The 26270-nt window shown below is 45.8% G+C and overlaps 1 protein-coding gene across 1 annotated transcript in view; it reads right to left on the bottom strand.

The window, feature by feature from the left end:
• The window catches only part of Mtor (mechanistic target of rapamycin kinase), a 129873-nt gene that overhangs the window by 39112 nt on the left and 64491 nt on the right, over positions 1-26270 (bottom strand). The window contains exons 29-34 of the mRNA XM_042695777.1: positions 13842-13917; positions 10909-11048; positions 5943-6043; positions 3103-3218; positions 1942-2019; positions 1637-1744 (exon numbers count right to left, since the gene is read on the bottom strand). Of these exons, the coding sequence (XP_042551711.1) occupies positions 1637-1744; positions 1942-2019; positions 3103-3218; positions 5943-6043; positions 10909-11048; positions 13842-13917 (619 nt within the window). The remainder of the gene's footprint in view (positions 1-1636; positions 1745-1941; positions 2020-3102; positions 3219-5942; positions 6044-10908; positions 11049-13841; positions 13918-26270) is intronic.

A 26270-nucleotide genomic window follows, 5' to 3' on the forward strand; every position in this document is an offset into this window, starting at 1 on the left:
CGGTACATGGTCTCCCTCATAAGTGGATGCTAAATCCAAAAGGTTAGTGATACGACAAAACTAACAGGACTTAAGAAACAAAGAACTCCCGCTCATCTGGTTGAACCACTACTAAATATCCTCATGCTGCTGATCACAAATATGGTATATAACATGTGAACACTGTTATATATTACAGACTGTGGTAGACAATTTGCTCCAGGGAAGTTAGAATGAACTTGTGACTTTGAAATTATGTAATCATTTAATCACAATCAAAAAAAAAAAAAAAGAACCTCGGGGAAGGGAGGGAGGGAGGGGATGGTAGGGGGAAAACAATGGAGGGGGTAACAATGTTCAAGAGGAAGTGTACTCATTACCTCACTCATGTAACTGTAACCCTCTGTATAGTAGCTTTACAATAAAAAAATAAAATAAAAAAAAAAAAAAAAAAAAAAAAAAAAAAAAAAAAAAAGAAAAAAAAAGTCTGAAGAATCACTGCATCTCTGATTCGGAAACTACTCATTCCATCACACTTAAAGACACCAGGGTGTGGACAAGCCAAGTGGGAAATGCTTGCTTTGTGGAATTCCTTCTGGTGCCCAGGAGACAATTTTCCATCAAAACATTTACTGGGCATTTCATAATTACTAATAAAACAAGGGGAAGAACTGTATGTGCTCATATCAGAGCCATAAACGGTGGATGCACAGGCATTCCTCTGCCTGCTGCTCTTTCCTGGCCAGAGGAATGTGCCCTGAGCTTCCTAGACAGGAATGTAGCTTGGAGTCAAAAGGTCTGTCGCAGGCTACCTAAAAGCTTGGAAGCACAAAGCTCAACTGATCCAGAGATAGAATTTAGAATGAGGGGTAGAGCTAGTTAAAAGGAAATGGTTTTATTAATGGAAGAGATCCACTGTGAGAAGCAGAGAGAGAGAGACCAGTGGTTCTTGGAGTGGCTAAAGGGGGCTCCCTTTCTCTCTTTTGGTGCTTGGGATAGAACTCAGGGCCTCAGGTGTGCTAAGCAAGTGCTCTATCATTGAATTAGCCCTCAGTTTACTTTCTCTCTTGCTGATGATCTTCCTCTCCAAACTATCCAAGAGGCGGGAGGGCTGGGAGTCCTGCCCAAGAGCACTGGAGACCCTCCTAGGTCGGTGGGTTGGCAGCTCCTCAAACTATGATGATCAGAACACTACCCTGAAAGGCCAAAGGTTTCTACAAAGGAAAACTGCAGTGGAAGGAAGTCTGAACAGAGGAGCTGGGAGGCCTCTGACCTAAGGAACTGTTACTGGCCATAGCTGGTAGTTGAGAACTGCTTCTGCAAGGGGGTTGTACTGGAGAGTGGCTCTCCACATGATTGCGAGGTTAGGAGTAATGACTGGCTGGTTCTAAGTACACTTTCTTCTTCTTCTTTTTTTTTTTTTGACAGTACCCTTGAGTTTGAACTAAGAGCCATTCACTTGCTAGACAAGTGTTCGACCATGCTACCGGATTTTCTTTTCCTCTTAGAGAAGGGTAAGAGGGGTTTGCACAATTGGCGGTTCTCTCACAGCTCAAGCTGGGATGAGGGTTCTGCTCAATAGAGAAGGTGGGAACAGCGAGAAAGAGCAGGAGGGCGGGGTCCCCAGGCAAGGAACCAGAGACGCCTGACTGCTCACCTGAAGTCTTTCCCACCAAATCTGGCGGATGATCTCTCGCCGCTCGGGGACAAGTTTGTACTGGATCACTTCCTCCAGTTCAGACAGCATGTGGCAAGAAACCATGGCCTGATGGAAGCAAATCCATTCCAATATAATTATTGCATGAACAACCCAAAAGCCACAATTCATTTTAATCATCCCTTCTGATGTCAGGTTATTTGCTGACTTCAGAAAACACACCTGTTCTCAGCACTTTGAATTCTCAATTATCCACTCTGAAAACAGAACTAAAGTGAATCTCAAAAGTGACAATGTGTACTTACCCCATATGCCCGGCTGTAGCTCTCTCCTGCCATTGCTGTTAATTCAGCATCCAGCAGGTCCCTGGCCTTGTCAATGCACTAAGAGACAAAGAAAGAATCTCTAGAACTGGGCTCTGCACTTGAGAACTTAAGGTCACACTAGGAATTCCTAAGTAGTTGCAGAAACTAGCTGTTTTGCTTAAATCCCAGTGAAGAGAAAAATTCACCAAAGACAGCAAGAAACCTTTCCCCAGATCTGAATGTATTGAGGACATGATCCAATTTTTTATTAATGACAGAAGTATGTGGCATCTGAAAAGTGTAAGGTAACACACGCAACCTCGTGTGGAGAGAAAGAAAAAAAATAACTGGGAAATGGAATCTGCGTTCTTGCATCTCTGGAGGACACCTTCTTATGTTTTTTTCTTTGCTGAGCACATTGTGAAAACAGATTGTACATACTTGGATGGCTCTAGGGGGTCATCTGGCTTCCAGTCACCCGGTCCTCATGAAGAGGTGCCTCCTGGACCGTCCCAGGGGATGGGGCTCTTGGGTCTCTGGCCCAGAAGACCTAGATCTTATATGTCAGCCCAGAGATGCCATAAGACTTCGAGTCTTTTGTGCTCCATCAATTAAAACCCATCCTGTGGAGCTTTTCCTTTGCTGAATGTTTAAGGTTAATTACTGTGTTCCCAACCTTGAAGGGCTTGGATGGTTTACAACAGCGCCTCATCCAAGGGCCTGGTGCCTGACAAGGTGAACGTATCACTTCATTATTTCATTCTGCACGTCAGCACAGGTTGTGCTTCCTTGATGGTAATCAATGCGTGCCCCCCTGAGTGGCTAGACCCCCTGTCACTGACTCTACTATACAGTGGGGATCAATGGCTCTCTGAATCCTCCTCTGGTACACTTAACAGCCTCTGTCACTACAAGTGCTAAGGCAAGGTGACAAAAAGGTGTAATGATCAGAGATGCTAGTGCCACAACAGCTTCCAGAATCTGCCTTCTATACTCAGAACACATCAGCTCCTGCTGTCTGGCAGTCAGCCTTGTCAATGAGTACTGTGCATCGAAGCTGCAGAGCTGAGGTTCAGGAGCACATTTACACGGGTTCATGTACTTAGGAGATAACAGGTCATGACTGCTGGAAGGCCTGGAAGAACACATGTAGGTTTTTACCTGTTGTGCCAAGGAGAAGAGGTCCTGATGTAACGCCAGCACAGCTCGATAAAACGCCCCGTCATGGGTGTCCCGAGGGATCATGCAGGTGTACTCTTCCATGCTGTCCCACTGACCTGGTTCACAAACACAAGCACGGAAGCATTGCATGGGCTAGAGCAGCATCTCACGTGAGCGTGCCATTGCTTACTTTCATTTAGCGCTACAACGAATGAATGGGAGCCTGATGTGTCAAATCCCACAGATCTCTTATCTATTGTATGGGCCAATTAACAAAGCCACATCAGTCTTCAACACACAGGACTCCACTGTTACCCCAGAGCATCCCAGAAGATGAGAGGAAGCAGCACAGCCACATCAGATGGGCTTAATGCTGCCGCTAACCAACCTAGAAAACCCTGCAGACCCTACAGGACAAGTACTTCTGTTTAGTGGGACACTGAAAAAGACAGGTTCCTGTTCCTGAGTATGCCATTATACAGATAGGGAATGGGATTCAATAATTTGGCCTTTTTACTCTGTCAATATCTTAGCCTCGGGAGGGAAGAGGTAAATATTTTAAGATGTTCTGTTAGAACAGAAAGATGGTTTGGGTTAAGGCAGAGGCCTTTGTACCATCTTAGACTAGGGAAATGGTTGAATCTGAGGGGCGGCATTCCCCTTCCCCGGCCTCCCTGTAGGGTGAACAGGTATCAAATGCCAGGACTGCCCACACCATCTGCATACAGTATCAGCTTCATTTGCTGTCAACTGTAAGGCTGTAGATTTTACAAGGTGTTTTTCTGCCTCTCCAGACCATTGCCTCACCCACTCCCAATGCCTCTGGGCAAAGGCAGATAGCAAAGGATGACTCCTCAGGAAGTAATTTGTTTTTAAAGAGGCTCTGGATCCAGTTCAGGGGTCTCTCTATTACTCAGAAGGGACAGAATGGAGGTGGGCGGTTGTGTCCCTGTGCTCCAGACTCCACAGGAGGAGTTTTGCAGCCTTGAATTCCTATCTGTCCTTGCCTGTCCTCTCAGGAGGAGCCTGCATTTGCCAAGCCCTCGGCTGGGGTCAGAGTCAACATGTCTGGAGCTGGGAAGGTGGCTCAGTGGTAGAGTGCTTGCCTTGCATACATGCATGCATGAGGCCCTGGGTTCAATTCCTCAGCACTACATAAACCAGAAAAAGGCTGGAAGTGGCGCTGTGGCTCAAGTGGTAGAGTACTAGCTTTGAGCTGAAGAGCTGAGGGACAGCGCCAGGCCCAGAGTTCAGGACCCACAACTGACCAAAAAAAAAAAAAAAAGAAATCAACATGTCTATAGGGATTCAAGGACAGTCTCTGCTTTACAATTCTCTGAGATAAGATAAGAAGTGAGGTGGGCAAGGGCCTGGCAGCATGGAAAGCAGAGGAAATAAAATGGTCAAAATGTTTGGAATTGTTGGAGGTGAAAGGCAAATGGGGGTCTAATCACTATTCTCTTTACTTCCATATGTTGGGGAAGCTCCACAGTAAGAAATAAGCAGATACTCAGCCACCTTCTCCTTTCACTCCAGTGTGAAATAAAGACAGTATGGGTGGAATTCCAATAACCACACTGGATCATGACATGGACTAAGTACACAATTCAGACCAATGGAAAAAGACTATTGATGATAGAGATTCAAATGCCTGTCCAGGACCACCCATCTCTAGTCTTCACACTTAAAAGACAAAAATAAACCAGTATCTTGTTGAGGACACAAACAAATACCCTGTGGTATAAGAAATATATTTGGTCTTTGTCTCTGTTCCCTGGCATACAGTTCCCAAAACTCTAGAATTTCCTTTGTGGTAAGAATGCTCTCAAACATGCTGGGCACCAGTGGCTCACATCTGTAATTCTAGCTATTCAGGAGGCTGAGATCTGAGGATCACGGTTCAAAAGCCAGTTTGACCAGGAAAGTCCATGAGATTCTTATCTCCAATTAACCACTAGCTATCTGGAAGTAGATCTGTGGCTCAAGTGGTAGATTGCTAACCTTGAGCACAAAAATCCAGGGACAGTGCTCATGTACTTGATTCAAGCCCCATGAAAGGGACACACAAAAAAGAAAAGAATGTCTCAAACAAAGAGATTCAAAGAGTTGCACCCCAACTCCACAGGGGGGAGAAGCTTTTGTGCTAAAGGCCCTTCTGGACCTCCCCTGCTGTAGGTGTTCACCTGTGTTCTTCACAAGATGCTGGTAAACAGGACTGGTGGTGTTCAAATGGTAAAGCAGTTACCTAGCAGGCCTGAGGTCCAAGTTCAATCTCCAGTACCACAACAAAACAGAATGAAACAAGTAAAGTGATTCCTGGAGTCCTGTGTGGTACCTTAACAGATCATTAAACTTGAGGAAGAGGTTGGGGAATCCTGATTTACAGTAGTTCAATTAGAAATGCGACACAGCCTGGCACTAGCACCTGGTGTCTGAAGCGGGTAGAGGCTCTTGGGTCTGACCCCGATTTCCAGGTAGACAGTAATGGAACTGAACTGGATCACAGGATGCCCAGCTGAGGTCTGCCAGGGAAGTTGGTATGTGGTAGAAATCCAACACTTCTGGTGTCAGAAGTATCTCCCTGGAGTGCAGGGATATGGTCCTCACCTACCAAGTCTCATTCTGATGCCTGTCTGCAGCTTTCCTTAGCCTCCCCATGAGGATCCATTTTTACTCATGTCTTACAAGCTAGTTGAAACCACAGAGTAAAAAGGGCAAATGTGAAATTCGGATTTACATTTGGACTGATTGACATCCTTCCTGCAACCACAACGCCTCATTCTGACAGAGCTCAAGTTTCTCTTGCCCCATCTTGGCTGAGTACCTGGGCAGAGCCTTACCTAAGCCCCACGCGGCCGCAGCAGCCATCCGGGCCATCTTGGCTTGAGTCTCATCATTCACCAGCGTCCACTTTTCACAGCACTGCTGGTGGAGCTGCCCCCTGAAGGCAAAGAAACATGAAGTCAGGTTACCCAAAATTTCCTCCACAGCCACCAGCCCTTCTCTCCTGCTTGGGGATCATCTGGAAGCATAAGCATGATAGAGCCTGCCTCAAACTGGGAGCCTTTACAAAGCACTTCCTCCCCAGTCAAATAACAGAGAAGTGGATGGGCTATTTGTGTTCCTTGTGGATTGGTGCTCATAAATTGAGTGTGAGTTTATCAAGGACCATATCTAACTGTGTGATGTAAAATACCCTGAACATCTGACTCCTTCATAAATATTAAATAACTTGTCTCTTCTGCCAGTACAGTCTGGGCTCTTTCCTTTTGGCAAATCTACAGAGAAAGCAATCAAAAGAGACACATCTGGGCATTCATTTTGGGCTCAAAGCTATAGTGAGAGCTGGCTCTTAAAAACAGTATTGGACAAATGGATTCAGTCTGAGATGAGGTCCACATGAAGTCTATCTGTACAAAAGAAAGACAATAGTCCATCAACTGGAAACATATACGCTGCTTATTCTCAGTGTTATGCAATATCTGAGTGTGTGGATAAGGACCATGACATATTGACATATAAATGGTACTTAAGAGATCCCAGTACATAGAGCAGAAGCTTTGTCAAGAATAGGGAATTTCAGCCAGGCGCCAGTGACTCATGCCTGTAATCCTAGCTACTCAGGAGGTTGAGATCTGAGGTTTGAGATTTGAAGCCAGCCAGGGCAGGAAAGTCCATGAGATTCTTTTTTCTAATTAACGAACAAAAAGCCAGAAGCAGAATTGTGGTTCAAACAGTAAGAGCATTAGCTATGAGCAGAAAGACCTAGGGACAGTGTCCAGGCCCTGAGTTCAAAAGCCCAGGACTAGTGCGCGCGCGCACGCACGCACGCACGCACGCACGCACGCGCACACACACACACACGCACACACACACACACGCACACACACACACACACACACACGCACACACACACACACACACGCACACACACACACACGAGGGATTTTCTACTGATGGTTAAAACTGTACTCTCCAGGTTGGGCATATTGGCTCATAGCTAAAATACCAGCTACTCCGGAGGCAGAGATAGAGTGGATCCAGACTTAAGGCCAGCCTAGACAAAAAGTTCATGAGACCACCATCTCAACCAATAAAAAGCTGGGTGTGGTGGCAAGCACCTGCCAGCCCAGCTATGCTGGAAACATAAAAGGAGAATGGTGGGTCCAGACCATCCAGGGCAAAAAGCAAGATCCTATTAAAAATGTAACAAAAGCAAAAAGGATTGGGAGCTGTAGGCATTGGATCATTCAAAGATAGATAGAATGCAAATGGTAGAATGCAAGACCTGGAGTTCAAACCCCAGTATCAAAATCAAACAAAATCAAATTCTTAGGGGTGGGGTGTGGTTCACTGATACAGAATTTGCCTAGCAAGACCCTGGGATCAGCTTCTTGGAGGCACATGAATATGGGAAAAGGGGAAGTCCTAAGTCACTGGCAATTCCAGACTATTCCTGAGACTACTTCAGGCGAGCACCTGTCTTAGGCAGGTTCAGAATATAGATATGCTTAAAGCAAAAGAAATTCAGAAATTGCACTCTAAACAGACCTGACAGAATGAAGTATATAAAAAACCTGCATATGATAAGGAAAAAAATTCTGCTTCTTTCATCTCTTTTTAAATCTATTTAGTCTCCCACATTCTTAAATCCCTTGGTCAGCACCACTAGCCACTTATACTTTATAGGTAATTATAAAACTGGAAAGAGCCCAAGAGAGCAAAGGTATGTGGGACTGAGAAGTGCAGTGTTGGGAGACCTCAGGCCACTGTGTCATCTCTGAGATACTGTCTCCTCAAGTACGATGAGGGGACTGGATGAAATCCCACCTCCAGTAATCACATCTCAGCTCGCTTCCAATGCAGCGAGAGATCCTAGCCAGCGAGGGCGTCATTTCTAAGTTGGAAAGAAAGGGTATTTGGAAGGGAAAGGCCAAAAAATACTTTGAGAAGGAAGTAGGGTAGGGAGGTTTTCAAAAAGTAGAAAAGGAGCAGAAGAGGACAGTGGTGCCAGGAACTAGACAAATAAATGCAGGGTTTGGAGAAGAGCAAATAATTTGGCCAGAAGTCAGATCTGAGAGAGAGTCCATACAGAAATGGAATGGAGAATTGGGTTGAAGCCACAATAAAAAAGACAAAGGCTTTGAAGCTGAGCCTGTAATCCTAGCACTCAGTAGGCTGAAGCAGGAAGATTGAGAGCTGAAGGCAGAAGGAGTATATAATAAGACACTGCCTAAAAAACCAAACCCCAAACCAAAACAACAAAAAAGCGAGACTTTGAAAGCCAGGCTGTGATATTCATATGTACACCAAACAGCCACAGGGAAACACTTAAACATTTCAGGAATTGGTTAGAGCTAAATTCTAACAAAATTCTAACAACTTTTATCTTGTCCCATCTTTCTTTGAAGAAGACATGGCTAAAGGAAAGCAGATTTGAAAGGAGAAAAAACTGTGTTTGAAATAACATGGTTAACTCTAAACACACTGTCTTTTGCCTCCAGTGGCGCTGTGTAGCAGAGTTTGGGGAGGAGATGGTCAGCGTGCACTGTCCAGGGCAACAGCCATCTCATGATCCTAAGCGTGACTGAGAAATGCATTTTAAATTGTATTTAAATAGCTCCATTTGCTAGTTAGGACTGTTTACGATACCCGGCAGACTTAAAACAGCTTTTGTGTATAAACTCAGGAAGCAGACTGGATAGGAATGAATTATGAAATGTTTATGCAAGTAAGTCTACAACACTTTTGAATCTGCCTAATAATGCTTAGCCTAGAAAATTTTACACATCTCTCTTTCTATCTTTGAATGATCCAATGCCTACAGCTGAATTCTCTGATATTAAATTTTCATACAAGTGCTGGGGGCAAGGCTCAAGTGGTAGAAAACCAGCAATGAACAAGAAAGCCAAGTGAGCAGAAAGCCATGAGTTAAAGCTCTGGTTCTGGGGGCAGGCAGGAAAGTCATACAAACATCCCAATATCTTCTGTTGGGATTCAGTAAAAATTCTGTGTGTGTGTGTTTGTGTGTGAGTGTGTGTGTATGTGTGTGTGTGTGTGTGTGTGTGAGTGTGTGTGACTGGGTTTGAACCTAGGCCTTGTGCTCTCACTGTCTGTAGCGCTCTAACACTCAAGTCATACCTCCCACTTCCAGCTTTTTTTTTTTTTTTGGTTAATTGGAGATAACAGTCTTGTGGATTTATCTGCCTCAGGCTGGTGCTCTCAACCATTATCTCAGATCTCAGTAAACTCTAGGCATGAACCATTGTTGTCTGGCATATTAAAGACTTTATATTGGGGCTGCAAATGTGGCTTAGTGGTAGAGGGCTTGCCTAGCACGCATGAAACCCTAGATTCCATTCCTCAGTACCACATAATTAGAAAAAGCCAGAAGTGGCGCTGTGCTCAAGTGTAGAGTGCTAGTCTTGAGCAAAAGAAGCTCAGGGACAGTGCCCAGTCCCTGAGTTCAAGCCCCAGGACTGAAAAACAACAACAACAACAAAAACAAAAAACCTTTAGATTGAGGAATAAAAATGATTATTTTTCCAAAAAAGTACATGTAAAGTAGGTGTAGCAAGATGACTTCTTAGTCTTAGTAACTTGGCTCATCACCTTCACAGAAGAGACTAGATTTTCTCTCTCTTGATATCCTTTATCTTGGCATAGCGCTATACATGAAGTAAGCAATAGCCTATAAAGGCAAAGTGCTCACAGAGGACAGTCTATTCCTGTTTCTAAAAGTGTTATTAACAAGAGCTCATTATAATAAGAAGAAAAGCAGGGCTCATGCCTGTAATCCTAGCAACTCAGGAGTCTGAGATCTGAAGATTGTGGTTCAAAGCCAACCCAGGCAGAAAAGTCTGTGACACTCTCATTTCCAATTAACTACCAGAAAACCGGAAGGGGCGCTGTGGCTCAAAGTGGTGGAGCCTTGAGCAAATTAGTCCAGGGACATTGCACAGGTGAGTTCAAGCCCCAGGACCTAAGAAAAAGAAAAACCAAAAGCCAGCCCAGAGGCAGGAAAGTCCATGAGACTCTTCTTTCCAATAAACCACCAGAAAACTAGCAGTGGTGCTGTGGCTCAAGTGGTAGAGGGCTTGAACTGAAGAGCTGAGGGACAGTGCAGTGCCCATGCTCAGAGTTCAAGACCCACAACCAACCAAAACCAAAAACAGAAAGAAAAAGAAAAACCAAGATTGTAGATAAAGAACATGAGATCTTCACTAGTTTAGTTCAGACAAGGTCTGAAAGCTGTAAAGTAGTTGCAGCAACAAGGAGTACACCCACAGCTAATCCTGTTGGGGGCGGGGGGAGGGGGGAAGGTCATGGCTCAAGTGGTAAAGCAAGTTAGAGGCCCTGAGTTCAAATGCCAGTTTGGAAAAATCATTCTGCTTTTCTATTTGGCAGCTGAAACAGAATAGATATTCAAAAGACTACAGTGACAGATGATTCCTAGACAAATATCAAGTGAATAAAAGCAATAACCTGAAGAGAGAACTGACTGAGGAAGACTCATCAGTCTCTCAGCCAAGAGTAGTGCTCACACTTGTAAGCCCAGCTAGCTATTCAGGAGGCTGAGATCTGGAAGGGAGAATTTTAAAGCCCGCTGAGACAGGAAAGTCACTGCCTTCCAAATAACCAGCAAAAAGTAGAGTTAGAGGCGTGACTCAAGTGATGGAGTGCTAGCCGAGCAAGCAAGGTAAGCTTGTACATGGTCCTGAGTTCAAACTCCAGTATCAACCCCCCAAAAAACAAACCAAACCAAGTCTCCCGTGGCCACCAAGTCCATCTCTGGACATGGCTCACCATTCCCCCAAGGCCTCAAGGCAGCGCATACGGCCCAGCATCAGCTCCGGGTCATCCTTGTTGGTGTCCATCTTCTTATCATAGGCCACGAGTGCGTCCTCCCACTCATGCAGTTTCTCATACCAGGTAGCCTGGATCTCCTGCAAATTGGAAGGAAGATGCCCGTGAATCACAGAGAACAAGAGGCCACGCGCACAGCTTCTTTCCTCGGGTGGTCTGTGGTGCGCACGACGTGTGACCATCACAGTAGGTCTGGGCTGGATCTGAGGAACATTTCTGGGTATCTGGAGGTGGGCTGCTGCGTGGAGGTGGAAAGGCTAGGTCAGATCCTCAGATTAAACTCAGAGCTCGTGTCAGGCCATGCTCCACCCCCAGCCCCACTTCCTGTCCTGACTAGGGGTCACTGGAACCCCAGGAGGACAGGGACAGTGGGCTTCAACCTGAGCTCCTGTAAAGGTGGGAATGTTGGGCTGCCTGGCAGGGATGGCAGCCGCTTTCCTGAGGCCAGGAAGGTCAGCACACATGACAGACACATCTGCACTTCTTTGAGACAAACAATTCACTGTTAAAAGTTCCTGATTCTCTGAATTCTTCATGCATTTTTTTTAAGCGTTCAGGAAATAACTTAAAATACAATAGAATTCTACCACTTTTAAAATTCTTTGGGCAACCTTCCCCTCCCCCAGCAAGTCTCCCGTCCAGTGTTCCCTCCTGTGTGGTGCTTGGCTACCCTTCCAGCGTCAGGGCCAAAGGCAGGATTCCACTGCCCTGGCAGACGGAGTGCCACGCCGACGGGATTGTAGACTTGAGCAAGACACTCTACGGGCTTCAAGCGTTCAACCGGGACTCCGTTCCATGTGTTTTCCATGCCTGCCTTCTGCATTCCACCTCAGTTTGTCTTCTGGCCTTAATCAGCTCAGTAATTGATTATTTCTCCACTAGACCAGGGTAGTGGCTCTCCAGGGAGTTTTTTAACAATGATATGAATGTGCAAGACAGAATGCAGGGCCCGTATTAGTTTCTCCCATTACCTTCCTCTTTCTAAATAAAATTGATGCCCATGTGGTCTGTACACTAATGACCACTCTGCTGAGCTGCCTGATCTGAGGAAGGAAGGTCATTTCTACCATATATTGCTACCTATACGTCCTCCTAGTGAGGACTGGCAATGCCAATGCCCTCTGCTGCCCCTGCTTCCGACTGCCTTTCTCCAATACTAGTCTTGACATGCATTTCTATAATGGCTCTGTGCAAGATAAACTATCTAAGATCCACCTCCTTAGCCTGCCTAGACTAATGCCTCTCTCCTAGGCTAAATGTAAAAGACAGAACTTAGGGACAGAAGAGTGACTGACAGAGAAAGTGTAAAATCTTAGATAAAATGGAGCCCGGGTAAATTTCCCATGTTAGATTTCTGCACAAGGAGCAGGTGACTAATGCGTGGCACACACTCCGTGAACCATCAGAAAGTAGAGGGAGCAGCATATGGAACAGGTCAAGCAGGGGGCAGGATATTGTGAATTGCAATGGATTGCAGAAAACTATAAGGTTTAGGCAATGAATCACATAAAATTCTAATGAGATTCCTGTTGCATAAATTGTGCTGAGAAAGCACAGGCTCTGCCAAGAAAAAGCCAACCATTGTCAAGCTTAATATGATTCAGCTACCTAAATAGAACAGAAAATCCACCACAGTTTAGCAATAATCCCAGGGCTAATGGCCACCTTAGAACTCGAGATGGAGACACTTTCCTTTATGGCTGGCATTCTGAGCACTGGACTATAGGCATTCTGTTGGCAGAGCACCTACGGCCCAGCATGTGCTGTAAGCCCGTATTTCCATTAGCACATACTGGGATCTAAGCTCTGGGGACATGACAGCTGAGTACAGGCTGGCCCCGATGGAGTATGGTATACACTACTTCTGAGGGTACTTTCTGCCCTCTGGGAACAAGTACTACGGCAAAGATAGATGGAACATTTTTCCTTCCATTTTGTCATCTGCGAAGATACTGTGTTAGTCTAGTGACAAATAATATGTGCTCAAGGATTACCTTAAAAGTTTCAGTCCAAATTACTCGCACAGTACAAGACAAAATCCTAGACAATCTAATAAAAAAAAAACCAAACCTTTGAAGAATTCATAATTTTCTTCATTCTCACCCCTTGGCTCTTGATTAAGGCAAACCAATGTAAGTAATCCACACGATTAATAAAAGGCTCCTCATCAAACATATGGCCTCAGAGTTTCTTGGTCTTTAAGGAATTCAAGGCTAAATTGATTAAGTTAGTGCTTTATAATTCTGGGATTATCAAAATACCCTCTCAAAACCCCAAGGAGTAAGGGGAATGTTTTAATATTAGCAATGAAGCAGCAGCTATCTAAGCAATAATGGAACAGAAAGTGCCTTAATATCAGGTCTAATTAGAAAATGCATTTTTTTTTCCTTTCTGGGAGAACTGGCTACAGATTCTTCTGCAGTTTTCATTGTGGTCCAGACACAATGCAATCAGCCACAGCTTACAAGGACAACTTTGGTCAGGTTAAATACCAGCTCTGGCACCAATCCAGCCTGGTTCAAGTCCTGTTTCTTCTATTTATTTGTTCTGTTAGGTCAGACAGGTCTTGAACCTGTTGGGTGCACAGATTCCTCATCTGCCAAATGGTTTAACAATGGTAGGTCCTTCAGAGTGTCCTGGTGAGCACTGAGCAGAGGGTGAGGCATGTGTTAGAGCTATTCACAGTGTTCTGATGAGGCTCAGTAAGGATGTAGTCCTGACAGCTGTTGTCTCTTTTACCCTTAAGCCTGAGTTAGACTGTTACAAAAAGGGGAAAACAATAGAATTGCCAACTAGTTTTCTTAAGGGGCAGATGAGTGGCTGCTTAGCCATGTCTCTACCTCTTGATTTCCCAAAAGGAATGAGGCACTTACCAGCTCTCCAAAGTGTTTCATGGCATAGTCTAACACCCCGGCGGCTGCCTCGGGCTGCTGCAGCTTATTATTAATGCTGAGGAAACAAAAGGAAGAGGTGGTTACACTAGCAAGACTAGACTAAGGGTGGAAGGTGTGGGGGCATGGGGTTGACAAGGTTTTACAGATGCAAGGTGGGCAGTGATCATCTGTTACTGCCCACTAAGCTCACTCTGCATGGTTTCATCTGAGAATACTTTGGGGCAGCACAGGGGATTGCACTCAAGGCTCTAGTTTGCTAAGCAGGTGTGCTACCACTTGAGCTACATCTCTTGCCCCTTTTCCTGTTGGTTATTTTTGAGCTCAGGTCTCACTTTATGTTTGGGCTAGCATAGGCTGCAATCCTCTGAACCTGTGCTTCCAGGTGTTGCTGGGTGTAAAAGAGATGGGTATGCTACTGTGCCTGGTGATTGGTTGAGATAGTCTCCAAAACGTTTTGCCTGAGCTAGCCTTGAATCATGATCTCTTACCTTCCACCTCCCAATTAGCCAGGATTATAGGCTTGAGCCACTGTACTAGACTTGATCAAAGACTTTTGATTTCCCATTCCTGATTTCAGAGCAGCAAAAAGAATGCTACTATTTGATGCTCTGGGCCTGTCCCTCACCCAGCACTGCTTTCTCTCAGATGTTCTTAATTAGACAACACATCTTTCCTTTTCCTTTCCCTTCCTTCCACTCCCTTCCTCTGCTTTCCCCTCCCTTTTCTTCCCTTCCCTCTCTTTTCTTTCCTTCTTTCCCTCTCTTCTTGTCTTTTTTCTTTTGGTGCTGGGGCTGAAATCCAGAGCCTTTTAAGAGCCAGACAAACGCTGTACCATTGAGCCATACCCCACATGCCCATTTTTTTAAAATCAGAAAGCTTGGATCCCAGATTCTCTGTGTTGTCGTGCATGACCCTATGGATCCATCTGAACTCTTAAACTTTAGTTCTCATCAGTTGTTTTCAGTAATAGGAATAAACAAAATTAATCAAAATGGTTGGATTCTAAGCTTACAAAAGAGGACTGGAGCTGTGGCTCGAGAGGTAGACTAAAGCTGAGAGCACCAAGACTGAGTTCAACTGCTGGTATTGGTATTAAATGTTTGTTTTTTTTTAAAGCATTTATGCCCACACAGGTGTCACTGAGGCTAGCCATGCACGCCAATGACACAAGCCATAACCCTGGAGCCAAGACCGCAGCCATGCTGACTGTCCCCCTCCCAGGATCAAAACATTGGTGAAATAATAATCTCATGCCTCATGATTACGAAGCACACTTCCAATTCAGAAGCCTCCTTGGCCCCTCTTCAGGGACCTCCAGTCGGACTGAGGAAGGCGTGAAGGAACTCTTATAGAGAGTCCCTTGGGCTGGCCCTAGTGTGAAAGTGCGCAGTGTCATCTGCAGGCTGGTGGGGTCCAGGGGGCTAGAGGACAGTCACCATATGAGGGCTGCTGGCCACTGCCCCTGGAAGGCCTGGCCCCTGGCGTTGCTTAGTTGGAAAGGCTAGAAGGAAGTCATGAAACAGGAAGGCTGTGGGACTTAGACCCTTGTTCTAATAGGAACTAAACACAGCTTGAGTTGTGGAAGGACAGGGAAGGAGGAGGATCACAGGATCACAATGATTAGATTTGTTTATTGGTAGGGCTACATAAAAAATGTGACATACCAACTTCGGAATCTAGACTGATTTAATAAGCAAGAATCTAGTTTGCAATGAGTACTACTGTCCACTCACTGCCATGGGGACAAACTGTCTTCTTGAGTAGAACTAATTTTTAGTGGTTTTGAGGGAAATGCCAGGATTCGGGTTCAATGTGGTAATACTGTGACAAATGTTATTAATTTTTTAAAAATTCCACCACATTTCATTTCTTTTAATAACACTGAGAAGGACCTGTCCAGAACTCTGATGAACTAAAGAAGTTAACATTTGTGAAAGTAATAATCTAATAGTTTGTGTTTACAAAGCACATTCAGTCTTTCCATCTGTTACCTCCTGGCCGCCTCCTGCATCCCTGAGAACAGGAAGGGGAAGGGAAAGGGAGCCTGTCTTTTTTATTTGGTCGGTCATGGGGCCTGAACTCTGGGCCTGGGCGCTGTCCCTCAGCTCTTCAGCTCAAGGCTAGCACTCTACCACTTGAGCCACAGCACCACTTCGGTTTTTTTTCTGCTTATGTGGTGCTGAGAAATCAAACCTAGGCCTCATGCATGCAAGGCAAGCATTCTACCACTGAGCCACTTTCCCAGCCCCGGGAGCCTGTCTTACTATGGGAAAAGTGCCTCACAATGGGCAGGACCCCCCTCCCCCACTGTAAATCACAGTGAATCTGGAGGGTGGGGTCCCCACAGTATCTGGAATGCTCTTGTGTCTCTATGTGGAGTCAAGAGACTTGGGTTTACATTGCTGGAACTCTAATTCTGCCATTTATAACAGGTCACCTTTTCTGAGTTTTTTTTTTGTTTGTTTGTTGTTTTTTTTTTTTTGGGGGGGGGGTCCGGTTGTGGTGCCTGAACTCTGGGCCTGGGCGTTGTCCCTCAGCTCTCCAGCTCAAGGCTAGCACTCTACCACTTGAGCCACAGTGCCACTTCCAGTTTTTTTTTTTCTGCTTATGTGGTGCTGAGGAATCGAACCCAGGGCCTCATGCATGCAAGACAAGCGCTCTACCACTGAGCCACCTTCCCAGCCCTACCTTTTCTGAGTTTTAAATTCCTCATTTTAAAAATACAGTTCATACTATCTTCTTCAGTCATCAGAGAATTACATGACACAATGGATAGAAAGCTTCTTAGCAGGTTCTAAATGTAGGCCAGACAATCTGTTTTTGCATAAGGATAAAAGTTGCCAGCAAGCCTGGGTGCTAGTGGCTCCCGCCTATAATCCTAGCTACTCAGGAGGCTGAGATCTGAGAATCACAATTCAAAGCCAGCCTGGACAGGAAAGTCTGTGAGACTCTTATTTCCAATAAACCACTCAGAAAAAGATGGAAAGACAGGCAGAAAAAAAAAAAAAGCCAATTCACAGACTTTTCTGCCCAGGCTGGCTTTGAATGACAATCCTCAGAATTCAGCCTTCTGAATAGCTAGGATTGCAGGTGTGAGCCATTGATGCTCAGCAGTAATAATTGCTTTTATTTTGAGACAAGGTCTCTGTACATAGCCCAGGCTGGCTTTGATTCTCCATTCTCCTGCCTCAGCTCCCCAAGTGCACACCATGAGCTCTTGTATTTATAATTAACATGATGAGGTATAGATTTGTCTGAAAACCAGGATGGTATGGTATATAACATGCAATTACATACTGTCTGAACTATATTCAGTGGATTCTTGGGATGGCCTTGGTAGGCATATACTATTCCCGGTAGAACAAAACTGTTTTGATGAGAAAGATAAAAGTATTCTTTATCTAATTAGAAATAAGCTAACTCTAAGAAGTAAACATAAAGATCCAGGAGTTCCAACAACTTGATCCAGGAGTTCCAATGTTGTGTTCTGGAACAAAGTCTATTTTTAAGAACAAATTATAAACATAACTAAGGCTTGGCTCATTTTGGGGGCTCGCTGACACTGTGGTTAAACAATCAAAACCAAATAAAAGCCTCTTTCTAATCTTCTCTGCCACTAATTATATTTTTAAAAAAAGAGAGAGAGTTTAACAACAAGTAATCAAAATCAGGAAGTAGTGATTAGAGACCTCATAGCAGAAATTCAAATTTTACTTTAATATTGCGATGCCTTTGAAATTCTTCCTCTAAGGACAGACCAGCAAAGCACTGCAAATTAAAAATGAAACTTCCTCATATGCCCCTAACTCCCGTAGGAGAAAGTCCAAATAAGTCATCTTTGCAATGCTTCCCACTCAGTGTACCAAGGCGGGGAGGCTGAGCAGGGTTGGGGAGGACTAAGCAGTAGGGGTTCTATGGGGGGGCGGGGGTTGGAGCGGGGGAGGCGTGGCGGGGGTGACCAAATCTTTAACACTGCCATGAGACTTGGAGTTGTACTTTGAGACTCACAAGAAACTTGTCTAGCAGTAAAAAATACTTGGTGAAAAATGCCAACTGTGGGGATTGGGATTTAGCTCAGTGGAAGAGCACTTGCTTGGCAAGCACAAGGCCCTGAGTTCAGGCCCCAGCTCTGCAAAACAAAAACAACAATAACAACAACAAGAAGCAGCCAACTTTGACTAAACAGACTAGAACATCCTCATGAAAAGCAAGTGAGCTCAGTGTGAGGAATTACATTTCCTCATCTTAGATTTGGACCTGAAGAAGACAATTCTTGCTGATCAAGGGTCATCTTGTTTGAGACTTTAATGTTGCCTTCTTCCTCCATGACATCTGGCTCACCATCATGCAAGGCTATGTTTATAACCACAAAAGCCAACAAGAAGAGAGCTTACTTGGTCTGGGCGATGGCTTCCTCATTGACACTGGCTAACACTCACACGTGGTTCTCTGGCTCCCATCCCACAATTCCCCTGGCCTTTCAGAAATCTTTACTATACCACGAAGCTTCCAACATCAGTCAGTATGCTACCATAGCTCGCCTGCCAGGGCAGCTTGCTAAAGGCTGTCAGGTTCCTTGGGTTAAGGGTGCAAGGTTCAGGAGAAATAAGGGCCTACTCAAGGTCTGCACTCTTGCTTATTTGGGTAACACAGACTACTCTTAGAAATAGTTCCCATTTAGCCAGGTGCTGGTGGCTCATGCCTATAATCCTAGCTACTCAGGAGACTGAGATCTGAGGATAGCGGTTCAAAGCCAGCCTGGGCAGGAAAGTCTGTGAGACTCTTATCTCCAATAAACCACTAGAAAACCGGAAGTGGCGCTGTGGCTCAAGCGGTAGAGCACTCGCCTTGAGCTGAAGAGCACAAGGACAGCACCCAAGCCCAGAGTTCAAGCCCCACAACCGACAAAAAAGAAATATTTCCCCTTTAACCTTGGCAGTGGTTTAGGAGCCTGGAGAGAGAAGAGGTGCAGCTCCTGGGAAGAACTCTCCTTTCCTCTTAAGCCCCTTGAGGTACTCTTCTCCCATGGAGCAGCTGCAGGTGTCAGTAAAGCCTATGGTATAAATACTCCCTGCATCACTTCCCAGCCTGCCTTTTGTCTAAAATCAAGTGTAGCATCATTCCCAGTGTGTCCCTCAGTCTTTCTCTATTAACCCAAAGGATAAACTGCTCCAAGGCCCAGCCTAACAGCAGAGGAGGTTTAATCATTCACACCCCACTCTACCAATGGTGGGCCCATGAAGATCGGACAGCAAACAAGTACTGAGACCACAAGATTCCATGATGACTGATGAGTGCACTGAGGCAAGAAGGAAAAGAGGCAATGATGATGCTGAGACAAGACTGCAAAAACTAGGATGCCGAACGCCCTCTTCACCCCTGGAGGAGCATGTTTCTATTCTCCATTTTCCAGGGAGAACACCCAGTTGTGCACACAGAGCTCACAAAAATAAATTCTGTCTGCAAAATAAAGCCCAGAACCCAGGGACAAACTTGGTGTTAGGAAGCAATGAAGAGGGAAAGACCGGAGCAAACTGGGGGTGGGAGAGGAAGGGATTCAGTGGAGGAATTGCTCCATTCCCCACCCCAATACTAAATTTCTTCTAAAGGAGGGGCGATTACAGGGCTAGCAAGCAGGAAGATTCTGTTGAGCAGCTGAGGAAAGTTCTTTCTGAAGCGGAGTGAACTGATGAGCAATGGTAGGTTGCTGTCTTGATGCTTTAATAGACAAAGCAGATTACATGAGGACGTCCCCTCTCCTGGAAGTCTGTTGCCCAGGGTGGGTGGCTCATTGCCTGCCAGGTGCCCTGTGGACTGGAGGCAGAGAAACTGTGACCCATGACCCCTGTGACTTCCTACCCAAGCTGTTCCCAGGTGGTTTTTCTTTTGCAGGGGGTGGAGATTGGACTTTGAATTCAGGACCTTGGCTTACCCTCATTGAGCATGCCCTTGGCCTTCTTCGTGGCACGTTGGGTCAGGTGTTATCTGCTCAAAGCTCTCAGTGCTTACCCACAACAAAGCAAATCCGACTGTTTCTGTCAGCTGAAGAACACTACTGTCCCTGAGGGGTTTCCTGGGTCTCGGCCCCGAGGGCTCAGGACGGAGAGTGAATGACAGGAACAGGCCTGGCAGCCCGTCCACGTGTGCCGGAACAGGAGGAAGGTGCAGCTGGGCACACGGGGCACATCTGGGGGAATGCTTGGGATTCCCCGGCGCTCCCGGCAGGAATTTACGAGCACAGTGCCCATTGGCTTCCCGTATGGCTCCAGACCTTCTTGCTAGTTCAGACTGTCTGTGTTTCATTTGGTTTTCTGTCAGGGAAGAATTCTCTAAATTCCTTTGGCACCTGGTTGGTGACACGTGCTCTGCAGCTGGTCTGAGAGGGGGGCGTTCTGATCAGTCATGATGAGCCACACTGGACCCTGCGTGTGTTTTTTTGTTTTGTTTTGTATTTTAATAGAGTAGGGATCACTTCAGATCCCCTGTCACTCCTCTCAGTACTGAGGCTTAGCTCTGGGCCCAATATCTGATCAGAACCTGAACACTTGGATGCCCGCACGCAGGCGGGGCGAGCTGGGTTGTGTGGCCCCTGATCTTCATCAGTCAGCTCTGGGAATAGGAGGTGGTCCGTGGCACTGAAGTGTAGATGCCCCTTTTTGAATAGAGTTAACTTCAAGCAGAATGACAGCAGAAAAGAGTGAAGGCAAAGAGAGACAACTTGAAATGTGGTGTGGAGGAAGGAAGGATAGGGTGCTTGAATGTGGGCAGGAGGGAAGATGGAGGAGACTGACATCCAAAAGCCAGAGTCCGGGGATGGAAAAAGCACAGGCCTGGCAGGGTCAGAACTTAGAAAAAGTAATGTTAGTCCTTTTTTGCACATTAAGGAAGAGAAGGTTGGTCCCATTATGGTGTTTTAAAGCTGGGACATTTAGTACTCTTGGCAGCATACACCTATAATCTCAGCACTCCAGGGGCGGCAGCAGGAAGATCAGGAGTTCGAGGGTAGCATGGACTACGGAGAGACTCAGTCTCAAAAAAAAGTCATTTTGGGGTCACAACACAGGCACTCTCCACTTCATTCAGGCTCTTCACAATCCCTTTAAATGGCGGTGTAATGGGGCCACCCACTGGTAGTACCCCAGCTGGCCAAGAAGAGCATCTGCTAGACCCAAGCCACCAGGAAATGCTGCTCATGAGCTTATGCACCATGTTCTCTCTGCTCAGAGATCCATTCTGCGCTCCTGGGAGAGGAGGCATCTCCTGGCTGGTCTCAGGCCCTTTGTGGTTTTGGTACCACCTAGCAGGAAGCATAGAGTGATACAAGCTTCGGGGTGTGGAAGCACAGGATTTGTGCTCAGTGGGTTCCCCACTGAGGGACTGTTGGAGGTGCATTGTGAGAATGATGAATGGCTGTCGCACTCCCAAAGCTCTGGCTGATTTAGGGAGCTACTGGCAGGCACATCGCTCCCAGCATGTCAGCCAGTTAATTTCTTCCAACTTTATCTTCCTTGTCAACACTTCTTGACAAATTGGCCATTATCTTTTGATTCTACAATGTGCACTGCTCCTTTTCTGGCGATGCCTGAGGTTTGCTCCCCCTTTCTGCATCTTCATTTCCAGAGTGGAAGGAAGAGCTCTGGAGAGACTATTAGGAAAGAGCTGGCAGGGGCAGGGGCAGGGTTGAGACAGAACCCAGTGGATACTTCGGGTAAAGTCCTGATTGCTTGGTTTCTGGATGTCCAAGAACTCCGAATTGGTCTATCATATGGATGAAGTTGCGAAACACAAATAAAATGAACTGGCGCCTAGTGATCTAGAAGCTTCCAATGCTCTAGATTTAAACATATAAATAGATGTGAACTAGAGCTGGGCCATGCTGTAGGAATAATGATGCCCATTCTGGGATCTGAAAAGCTATACCTACTCTTTTTTCCTCCCAATACCAGAGTTTGGACCCAGGGCCTTGTGCCTACTTGGCTTGCTGGTGTGGCTTTACCACATAAGCCATGCCTCTACCTTTTGGTAAGGAAAAATGCTTATGGAAGAGTAGTATGACCCCTGCCTACAACTGGATTACCAAGACTCATGGACAATAAACTACCCAAAAGAATTTGGAGAGCGGAAGTGCCAGCACTACCTTCCACCGTGACTGCGCCTACTGTCAGAGGCGGCCACGAGACAGCCCAGCGCTCACTGCATTTCCTCGATTCTCAGATGCACACTTCCCACACTTCTTTTCTGAGTCAAGAGCTACAAGGTGCAGGAGGTGGAGCACTCCGGCACTGTTGAACGTTCTCTCCACACAGATCAGAAGCAGACTCTCCAACTCCCCAGGTGAGCAGGGCCATCAGATCTCTGGCATTCCTATTCCTGAAGGCGACTCGTGCAAAACAGCAGACTTCTCCCTTTGCAAAGTCTCACACTGCAATCAAAGCCCTCTGGCTTCATCAGAAACCTCAGAACCTTTCCCTTTGTATAACTCTCCACTGATGTCAGCTACCTGCCCCTGGGGCTTGTAAGATACTCTAAGAAGGCAAGAAGCTATGAGGTGAAGTCTAGAGACTTTGGGAAGTCTTTAGAGCAGTGGGAAGTCATTGTGTGCTCTCCTGTTGACTGCTGAGACAGCATCTGTTGGGCGAGGATGAACCTAAATTGAGTTCTAAAAGAAGGGACCCTGAAAGATACAACTTGGGCTTGTGCTCTCCTACACAGCTAATGACTGTCCTGCTACTCTGGGCTAGGTGTAATTTTTTATGGTGTTTGGGGTGAACGTGGGGCACACTCATCCACTCGGCTCACCCTAGCCCTCACTGGAGGAGGCACATGGCTCCTTTCCAGAGTTGTCTGTTTTGTACTAGGGTTTTTTTTTTGCTCCTAGCGGGTGCTCTAGCACTTGAGTCAATACTCTAGCCTGGCACTTTGCTGGCTAATAGGAGACTTATTCTGCCTGGGCTGGCTCTGAACCACAATCTTCAGATCTCAGCCTCCTGACAGACAACTGGCTTGGACATGTTGTTTTGATGGGAGGAATTCCTCATTTCTGGGACCAAGTGCATTTCTTCCAGCAGAGGTATGGGAAAACAACAGGAATGCAAACGTGTTCTAGAAGCCAGGAAACAACTCAAAAAGCAGGGCTCATACTTCCAAGAGGCACCATAGTGACACCTCGAAACATCTGTTTACAATTAAGACACAGAGTGAGCTTTGTTCACCCATCTAGCCCAGAGCCCGAACACTATAAAACCTAGTCACTCTTGTCATAAGCTGGTTGCTCAGGCTCAACTGGCAAAGACCTCTGACATTCTTAAAGAATGACAGGCTTGTTTTCCAGGGTAAAGAGAGTCTAGCCCAAAGAGAAGTCCTGCAGTTCAGGTGGCAGCTAAGGTAGGGCATGGCCCTGTGGTACTGGCTTGCTACTGCTCACAGGATCTCATTTTGGATTCACTGACTAACTTAAATCACAATGTAATGGCATCAGCTTCCCTCTGTATAGACAGGTTAATGGTTGGTTCCTGGACAAAGTATGGGGAATAAGGCTGCCCAGAGCATAAGGCTGGTTTTATGGGGAAATGCCACTCCTTCTCCTCCCCCCGCCCCCCAGTCCACATTAGCTGCTACATGTGACCCCTCAGGATGATGTAGGCTGAGACAACCAGATATGCCATGGATACAGGCCACCCAAACATACAGGAGTGGGACATAACCTCCTCCAATTGTTCTGCGGCCCTCTTTGTGTTCGTCCTCACACGTAAAGAAAGAAGGGTGAGACTTGAACTTCTGGTTTCCAGAGAAATGATATGTTAAGGATGCTAGCTCAAGTTACTAATTAAAGAAGAGTGTTCAACTGTTGGAAGTTGTTTTAAGAAGGGAGGAAGTAGGATAAAGAGTGAAAGGGGTTGAAACTGATCAGGATATATTGTGTATATGTGTGGAAATGTCACAGTAAAACCTCCTTTACACAACTAGTAAAAAACGGAAGGTTCAAACAAATGGTCTCAACTCTTCAAATTTTTTCCCCCCTTTTTTTTATCGGTTGTGGTGCTTGAACTCTGGGCCTGGGCACTGACCCTCAGCTCTTCAGCGCAAGGTGAGTACTCTACCACTTGAAACACAGCGCCATTTCCGGTTTTCAGGTGGTTTATTGGAGATGAGTTTCACAGCTTTTCCTGCCTGGGCTGGCTTTGAACTGAGATGCTCAGATCTCAGCCTCCTGAGTAGCTAGGATTACAGGCATGAGCCACTGATGCCTGGCAACTCTTCCAATTCTTTTCTTTTCTTTTTTTTTTTTTTTTTGATCCAGTCGTGGGGCCTGAACTCTGGGCCTGGGCACTGTCCCTCAGCTCTTCAGCTCAAGGCTAGCACTCTACCACTTGAGCCACAGAGCCACTTCCCTTTTTTTTTTTTTTTTTGCTTATGTGGTGCTGAGGAATTGAACCCAGGGCCTCATGCATGCAAGGCAAGCGCTCTGCCACTTGAGCCACCTTCCCAGCCCAACTCTTCCAATTCTTACAGCTTTGATTTTATGACTAAGGAAGAGGAGTTGAGTACAGTAGCTCATGTCTATAGTCTCAGCTACACAGAAGGCAAAAGTAGGATGATCACAGATTAGGCAGGCCTGAGGAAAATGCGTAAGGCCTTAATCAAAAAAATAACTAAAGCAAAACTAAAGTTAAAAAAAAAAAGAGCTAGGAGGGTGACTTAGTTGATGATAGGCCTTCTTAGCAAACATGAGGCCCTGAGTTCAAACTCAAGTCCTGGGAAGAGTTTAAAAAAAAAAAAAAAAGACCTAGATCTCAGTTCAACGCCAGCCTGGGCAGGAAAAGTCCGTGAGATTATTTCTTTTCTTTTTTTTTTTTTTGCCAGTCTGGGCCTGAACTCTGGGCCTGGGTGCTGTCCCTCAGCTCTTCAGCTCAAGACAAGTGCTCTACCACTTCAGCCACAGCACCACTTCTGGCTTTTTCTACTTATGTGGTGCTGAGGAATCGAACCCAGGGCCTCATGCATGCAAGCCAAGCGCTGTACCACTGAGCCACTTTCCCAGCCCAGTCCATGAGATTCTTATCCCCAATTAACCACCAGAAAACCATAAATGACACTGTCGCTCAAATGGTAGAGTGCTAGCTTTGAACTGAGGAGCTGAGGGTCAGTGCCTAGACCCAGAGTTCAAGCCCATGACCAACAAAAAACCCCAAAAAAACAAAAAAAAGAAACTAATACTCTTTAGTGCCTTCTACTGGAAAGTAATGACTATTTTTCTAGCACCTCTTGATGTTTTCCTTTGTTCTCAAGACTCTGGTATCTAAGAAATCTTGGATTATCGCTAGTTGCTAAAGAAAATCTCATCTTCTAGGCTACCCTCTAGAAGCTGTATGGCTTGGGATGTGAGGTACGGAGGTTTTTCTGAGGAAGGCTTGATGGCCGCCCCTTGCGCTTGTCATAATGACTGTGTTACCTTCTCACAAACTGCACGTCCATGTGTGTTTCTGGACATTTCATTTTGTTCCATTTCCCCAGTCTATTTTTGTGTGAAAAACACTGCCTTGTTACAGCTTTATGATAAATCTCCATATCTAGTAGTATAATTCTTCCTTTTAAATTTTCTCATTAAAAGTCAGCATATTTTGCAACAATGTGGGCAAATCTGGAGATTACTATCCAGTGAAATATGTGAGATACAGACAAATACTGCATGATTTCATTCATATGTGGAATCTAAAAAAGTGAAATCATAGAATTAGAGCAGAACAATAGTTACTGGAGTTGGGAGGGGGAGTCAGGCGGCTGGTAGCTGGGGTTGAAATGTTGGTCAAATGGAACTATGAGTGGCTTCAGTAGTAGAGCACCAGCCACGGGTGAAAAAGCCAAGCGACAGCAAGAGGCTGGGGGTTAAACTCAGGGTCCTTGTGCTCACTTGGCTTGCTTGCTCATGGCTGGCTTTCTACCTCATGAGCCCCCCTCCAGTTGGGCTTTCTGCTCATTAACTGGAGATGGGAGTCACAGACTTTTCTGCCTAGGCTGTCTCTGAACCAAGATCCTCTAGGTGCCAGCCTCCTGAGAGGCTAGGATTATAAGTGTGAGCCCCTGGCCCCTGGCTTAGTCTTCCCTCTGTCTCCCAACAACCCCTCCCAGTTTGCTAATATTTAAACAACTTCAGCTCTGTCCCAAGCTAACCTTGCTTGTTATCTCTACCCATACCCTGTCTTCTCTCCTTAGGTGCCTATGCTTAAGCTTCCCCCAAGGGAGGGAGGGGGCTTCTCGATTCAATCATTGAAAGTAACTCAAAGCTCGAGTTTGTTTTCCTCTCGTCTCTGGCTGGGGCTTGGATGATTATATAAATCCAGTGGGTGGCACAGCCAGGCAGGCACTAGTAACTTCCCCAGGCTTTTCGCTCAGCTTACTGTAAGCAGG

Source organism: Dipodomys spectabilis, unplaced genomic scaffold (genome assembly GCF_019054845.1).
Source record: "Dipodomys spectabilis isolate Male_0828 unplaced genomic scaffold, ASM1905484v1 ptg000188l, whole genome shotgun sequence".
Classification (NCBI taxonomy): domain Eukaryota; kingdom Metazoa; phylum Chordata; class Mammalia; order Rodentia; family Heteromyidae; genus Dipodomys; species Dipodomys spectabilis.